General features: G+C 36.1%; 1 protein-coding gene across 1 annotated transcript; it reads right to left on the reverse strand.

Moving 5' to 3' along the window:
- Positions 1-1,731: 1,731 nt before the first annotated feature.
- Positions 1,732-2,492, reverse strand: LOC143560876 (uncharacterized). The gene has a single exon (XM_077049070.1). It carries the CDS (start codon positions 2,486-2,488, stop codon positions 1,751-1,753), a length of 738 nt encoding a protein of 245 aa, XP_076905185.1. The 5' UTR covers positions 2,489-2,492; the 3' UTR covers positions 1,732-1,750.
- Between the last annotated feature and the right edge of the window lie 5,038 nt (positions 2,493-7,530).

Below are 7,530 nucleotides of genomic sequence, written 5' to 3' on the forward strand. Positions count from 1 at the left end.
TTGTTTGGCACTTCTCGGGGCGATTGCTTCCGCAATGTCCCTTGCGAATTTTGACTTTCCTGCATTTGTAGCAGTTGGTCTAAAGGTTTTGGAGAAGTCACGCGGGTTTCTCTCCGCATTTGTTGGTTTAAAAGCTTCCCCAAAATTCCTTTTTGGTTGGAAGTCCGTTTCCTTACGCTTCCCTTTCGCCTTATGGCGAGGGTTTGCGTCGGTATCGGATTCTTCCCTCTCGTCGTCTGAGTACTCGCACTCACTGTTCATATTGAGGTGTTGGCGAGTACTGCCTAATTCGTCAGCCTGTTGAACTGAACGCAAGCGTTCATCCAATTCAGCTTGGAACTCTCTTTGACGTGCCTCGGCCCACGCCTTCACTTGATCTAGTGTTTGGCGAGGGACCCTCGTTCGTTTTTCCAACTGGGCATCAGTGAACCCCAGTGGAATATTTACTGCACTTGCCCCGGCTTGGGTAGTCGGGGTAGTGTTCGTAAGATTTGTATAACCGCCGGTGTTCCCCCCAGTTGCTGGGGTTGTGGCCGGGGTTTCTTGGTCGGTTACTGGCCTTGGGACCGGAGTAACGTTAACCATTTCTTCAGAAATTTTGAAAAAAACTAAATTAGTTCTAGCTTTTATGCACGGATGGCGCCAATGAAGAAACACTAAGTGAACCCTGGACAGATTATAGATAATCTGGGGGTTAAGTAATGTTTCCCACGGGGATGAGGTTCAGCAGAGAAGGTTGTTCTTCTGGAGACCTGCAAAACAGACACCGTAAGCTCGTCACTGAGAAGGGGGGGGGGGGTTCCTCCTTGTGACCACCCTCCGGCGTGAGAATCAGACTAGATTGCTCTGAATATAAGTGTATATTAAGAGATTGCTAGATAAGATTGAGATATCAGATGATGTCCTTACCATTCCAAGGTGTTGGAGTATTTATAGCCGAAGGTAGGTTTCCAAGCAGGTACAGCCGGCTGAATAGTATTCCTGTTCTACCAACAGTGGACTACGCACAGGCCATGCTGGTTGGTGGATAGGTTACGGCCAACAGTAATAAGGTCGGCTGTATACTGTTCCTTTACTGCCGGCTACGCACTGTTCCACCAACTGTAGGCTGCGCACGTCCCATCGTAAGGGTTGGTGAGTAGGCAGCGGCTAATAGTGACAAACAGTACTAGAGGGTGCTCCTCCTCGTATTGTTGTCGGTGAGCTGTCACCCTGTGATTAGTTCATGGGCTGCTCTGGTCAAACTGTCTGTTCCGCCCATACCTTAGTAGGTATAGTACGAAAGACCTTCCAGAAGCATACGGAGTGGCTCATTTAGGCGGGAGTGTTCCCGCCTTGCTCATTCCTTCATGTGACTACTGAAGTAACGAATGCCTTGTGAGCCTTGCAATTAGTGCGGGTAGCCTTCCCTGATGGCTTGTATCCGCAGCTGCGGGAACAGGCGGGGTACTTCACCATTGGGAGGCTTTTCCTGCGGGTACAGCTGGCGTACTGCGCGTAAGGTTCTTTGAGCATGGTGGGTCCTGCTGGAGCAGTTGGTCAGTGCGCAGACGTCCCTGTTCAAGGTGAGTCTTGCGGGTCCAACTGGGCTCTGCTGGGACCTAGCTCTTCATTAATATATATGTAGCTCGTAAGCTAATTATATATATAACTTCGCGAGCTTCATATATATATTTCAATACAAACCTTATAATCAAAAGAAATGAAAAAACCAAAAATGACTGAGATAATAGTTTTTGTGGTTTTTAAGTTAATGGTGGTTTTTGTTGGAACCTCTTTTTCTCTCTCTCCCTCTCCATACATAATATATATACACACACATCCAATGAGTGTTTGAAAGAGAATCTTTTATGAAAAGGAAGAAAAGTGAGGTGTGATTTTGATAAAAGCATCTAAAAAGTGAAATTATGTCAAATTTTGGAGTTAATGAAGGATGGAGGCTAACTTGCAAATCACCAGTGCTGCAAACTCTTCTCATATGGGTAGAGGCAAAGCAATGATCAAGTGAGGTGAGGACTTGGGAATCAAGATGTGGAGTATCAATCAAGCCATTAAATTTTGGTTGATAAACAACACCATTTGATCTTCCTTGTTGGAAAGAATTACTGCTGTAACTCCTTTGCATCATCTTGAGTGCATTATCAGACCCACCATAGTAGTAATGATCATAGGATGGTAATTGAGTGTTCTCTATTTTGACTTCTGAAGCACAAAAGTCAAGAGCTTCACTTGATGAAGTTACAGGAATACCCTTTTGGTAAAGAGAGAGGTTATCAAGGTTTGGGGGGGAGGTAGAAAGGATGGTGGGGATAGTTTGGTCAGTTTCATCAAGATTTTCATGGCTTGCCAAAGGTGGTGATATAGGGGTATAACTGTAATTGTGTTCTTGGAAAGCTTGCATGATGTCAATGCTTGATGAAGAATCATTGAATGGTGAAAATGAATCATTGAAGAAACAGCCATCAAACTCATAGATTTCAGAAGACATTGATGAATATAAGTTATATTAAGATGAGAAAAGGCAGAATTAAAAATTCAGCCTCTTGTCAACACTCAATAACTTGAGACTAGTCCACTTCCACTATAAATACATGGTGATTTTCTAAACAACACCCCTGAGGTTTTGTATATTATCATAACATGCTCTCAACCAGTCAATTGTTCATTTGTTCATCACTAATTTATAACTATAGCTATCCACCCCCTCAAGTGGGTTGGTTACGTGAGTTCTTACTCTATGTATCCTTTTAGGTTTTATTCTTTACTATGAATAAAGGCTAGCTATAAGCTCAAGAATACAATAACAAATGAAAGACCACAATCGTAATGAAATCACCTTCAATAGGTTGTGCGTGTTGCAAATCGATGATTGTCGGGAAATGTGTATTTCTTTAAGTATTATTAAACAACTTTATTTAATAGTGATTAAAATAGTTTGAGAATTTTTTAGTTTAACTATAAAATGAACTCGCTGTGAAGAAAACGAATGTGTTTGTGTTCATTTATTTTCGATTGTTTATGTAGAAGAGCGAAATGAACGAAAATTTACGAAGTTCAAAGGGATCAAATAAGAAAGGATACTCTGAATCATAGAACTCTAATGAAATATACGATCAACCAACATTTATCGAATTTGAAAAAGAATCAGAAGAGATGGTTCGATCCTTTTATTTTTTTTTTCTCGAACCGAGAGATCCATGAATCGGGATCCTGATGCATATAGATACAAATGGTCCACTGGGAGCAATAATTTCCAGGAACATTTGGAACATTTCGTTTCTGAGCAGAAGAGCCGTTTTCAAGTAGTGTTCGATCGATTACGTATTAATCCATATTCGATTGATTGGTCTGAGGTTATCGACAAAAAAGATTTGTCCAAGCCACTTCGTTTCTTTTTGTCCAAGTTGCTTCTTTTTTTGTCTAACTCACTTCCTTTTTTGTTTGTCAGTTTCGGGAATATCCCCATTCATAGGTCCGAGATCTACATCTATGAATTGAATGTCCGAACGATCCACAGTTTTTAGAATCAATAGGTCTTCAAATCGTTCATTTGAAAAAATTGAAACCCTTCTTATTGGATGATCGTGAGGCTTGCCAAAAATCGAAATTCTTGGTCAGTGGAGGAACAATATCACCATTTTTGTTCAATAAGATACCAAAGTGGATGATTAACTCATTCCATACTAGAAAGAATCGCAGGAAATCCTTTGATAACACGGATTCCTATTTCTCAATGATATTTCACGATCAATACAATTGGCTGAATCCCGTGAAATCATTTCATAGAAGTTCATTGAGATCTTCTTTTTATAAAGGAAATAAACTTCGATTCTTGAATAATGCACATCACTTCTGCTTCTATTGTAACAAAAGATTCCCCTTTTATGTGGAAAAGGCCCGTATCAATAATGATGATTTTACGTATGGACAATTCCTCAATATCTTGTTCATTCGCAACAAAATATTTTCTTTGTGCGTCGGTAAAAAAAACATGTTTTTTGGGGGAGAGATACTATATCAGCAATCGAGTCACATGTATCTAACATATTCATACCTAAGGCTTTTCCACAAAGTGGTGACAAAACGTATAACTTGTACAAATCTTTCCATTTTCCAACTCGATCCAATCAATTCGTTTAACTATAAAATGAACTCGTTGTGAAGAAATAGCTAAATACCTTGTTAGACTGAGTGTAATGGGTAGAGAAATGAGCAGTAAACATAAATGAAAAACATTATTGAACGCATACAAAAGCAATTGGACGAAGAAGGTGAGTGTGTCCTTGTTCGTTAGTTCAGTTTGTTGATTAAGTGAGACTTGGTTCTAGAATTTGATTTTGATGAATGGATATATGTGACAATTGGTATTCCTAATAAATAATATATAAATTTAAAAAAATATGTTAACGAATATAAATGAACGTTCATGAACCTAAATGAATTATTGAACTGGGAACGTGTTCATTCATTCACTTAACTAAATGAACAAATACGTTAGCCCAAACTTCGCCACTGGCGATTAGAACACCCATGAAGCGGTAAAGCTAGCTAACTGGGTAAGACAAGGATGGCATGTCGTCGACGTCACAGAAAATCGTGTACTCTACTTAAGCTAGTTATGCATAGAATATAAATACTTTTTTCCTCAAACGTCAACTAGCTCTTAAAAATCATAGGTGGAGTTCTATTTAAGAAAACCAAAGTCAATGGCCCCCTTTTCAACCCATTACACTCAGCCTAACAAGGTATATAGCTATTTCTGTCTTGGCTGTGTGACAAAAGTTGTTGTCTTTGAAAGTGAGACCATGATTTAAAATCTGACATGAAAGTAGATTTTCTTTTAAATAGTTTAGATATTAATGACATATTTTTTATGATAGGATGTGAGGATAGTCTGTGACACGCTCCATAGTTTTCTAGTAGATTGAAGCTCGAGGCAATATGAAGACACTTGAATAAATGTAAAAGAGCTATAATTATTAAAAGGTTACTATAATAAAAATGAGAGAGAAGTATTTTTGATTAGCTGCATCCACCAAGAAGATGACACTTTTCAAACTAAACTCAATAAATGATTACTGTCGTTGGTTGTTTACAAAAGGTCGCATCAAGTATTTGAGTTTATTTTCGCAACTGATAAGATATTTTGACAAAAAAAACCTCAACCCTTGAATGTTTGAGGATGATCCATATGGTTTTATTAAGTTGTGAACAAGATAACCAAGAGCAAATAAAAATCGCAAGTATTATATTGTAAGTATATTACAACATTTAGATTGAAAATATTGGTTTTAACCTTTTAACATTAGAGACCCAAACAACCAAACCAAACTGAAAAGATTTAATCTTTTGCGATGACAACCTCAAAATTTCTGACTACATGCATGAAAAAACTTCATAGGAATCCATCACTGGTCATTAAGGTATTTCTGGTTTATATATTTTATGATAAGTTCAATATTGATGGGTTAAGTATTTTCGGTTTAAACAAGTTTTTCAAATGTTAATGACTAATGGTTGGTAAAAATCCACTAATTTAACAAGATCACGTATTCCAACAAACAAACAACATGACATAGATTTATAGTGAAGAATTAGAAAATCACAAATGCCGTTGGGAGTATATATTATAAACATTTATGATGAATTCATTGATCGACCATCTATCAGAAAAAAATATTTTTAGACAACGACTGAAAAGCTTGGATGGGAATCTCATCTAGAATCTTATATCCAACACTTGCAAGTGATTTCGTATAAGACCATCAATCATTAATTTGTCCTTAATTAAACGATCGAACATAAAAGCCTAGAAGTAAGTGTTTTCTAAATCCAATTTATAAAGGCAGCGAGTTTATCCGTAATCACTTTCTTGTATCTGAGGTTTTGTTTTTCAGTAGTCGGCAGCATCCTATAGATTAGCCAGATAAACATAAAAATAAATACTAGATAGTGATGAAAGTGGTTTTGGAAACTTACATTTCCTTTGTATTTATCATATTTTCTAATCATTAATCATTGGAAGCATCCTAACTTGATAATATATTTTTAAAATTATTATCTAATTTATGTGAAAAAGTTATAAAAAGTGTTATAAAAATTAAAAGGCAAAAAAAAAAAATCATTAAAAATGATTTCAACTCTAAATTACCTAATATATTCTAAAAACATGAATTTATAATAAAACATAAAGCCATCGATTTGGCATCCAAATTTCATTGTTTGACACTTCATATTCTAATAACCTTTTTAATACAGAATACAGAATAATAATTGATAAGCGAACTTTATACGTATACTATTAAAATGTAACTATACTTTTACATGTTTTAACTATATTTTTTAAAGAAAAAATCTTCTTACATGATTTATGCTCCCTTAAACAAATCAAATGTGTCCTTTTGTGTTGTAATGTGATTCGTTTGACCATGTTTGTACTCTACAAACGAATAAATAATATGCTTTTCTTATCAGAGTGATTTCATAACATAATATTAACATGAGACAATTCTAAAAGAGACCATCATTTGAAGAGAAAGAAAAAAAATGTTCCTAAGAAATATGGACTGATGAGGCACTTTTGTATTCATTCTAACGTGATATCTCGATCAATTATGAGCTGACACGTGGATAAAAATTGACATAGCCAGCTAAAATTTTAAAAATCTTGAGGGTTCCGTCCAAATTATTTCATTAAATCTTTTTCTAGATCACAATCTCCCCAGAAGATATTTTTATGTTTCATAATTAGTCCGTTCAAATTCTAAATTTTTTGAAAAAAATGACTTTTAAATTCTGTATGCCGAAAAGCATTTCAGAAGAATTTGTTCCAATGAGACAATATTTTTATCTTTTGTTCTTATAAGTTATTGAAGTTGAAATCCCGTCCGCACCGACAGGATTTATTTCTATTCAGTCCTGACCGACAAAATTTAAACAGAATTTGTCCACACCAACAAAATACTCCAATTACTTTTCAGGTGAACCCTGCTTTCTTAACTTAAATATTAATTATTAAATGTAATTGTGACTAACTAATTTAATATTAGTTAATAATTAATTTTCCTTATTTTTTCAGGTTTATAAGGTTGGATACTTGGATTGGTTGGTGCCATCAAAATGAACAAGGTACTCACTTTCATTAATTTTGCTAATAATCCTTCTCGTCCACCAACCAAAACATCCACCGTCTCACCCAAACGAAAACTGCTCACCCCAACATATGCATGTTTTGGCCGTATTTTTTTGGCCTTCACAAACTCCCGAAGAGGCCCGGACTCATCAATTTTTAGCAGGGTGCGGAATTGAACAATGTACTCATTCCCAAAAGTTGACATTATGTTGTCGTTGTTATAGGAACCAATGAGCCCATGACCCATATCCACAACCTCCACTCAATCTCCCCTATTAAACTTTCATTATTGTGGAAGAAGATCAAAATGTTAAAAAGAAAAACGGATCGAAAAAAATAATTGATAAACAATGGGGATCGAGTTTAAGAGGAGACATAACATATAAGAACAAGAGATT

Source organism: Bidens hawaiensis, unplaced genomic scaffold (genome assembly GCF_021521415.1).
Source record: "Bidens hawaiensis isolate Kalapana, Puna unplaced genomic scaffold, B.hawaiensis_p1.1 tig00020504_1, whole genome shotgun sequence".
NCBI classification, from domain to species: domain Eukaryota; kingdom Viridiplantae; phylum Streptophyta; class Magnoliopsida; order Asterales; family Asteraceae; genus Bidens; species Bidens hawaiensis.

What these genes read in the sequence shown, in the direction of transcription:
- LOC143560876 (XM_077049070.1), bottom strand. Translation starts at nt 2,488, where the DNA reads ATGTCTTCTGAAATCTATGAGTTTGATGGCTGTTTCTTCAATGATTCA.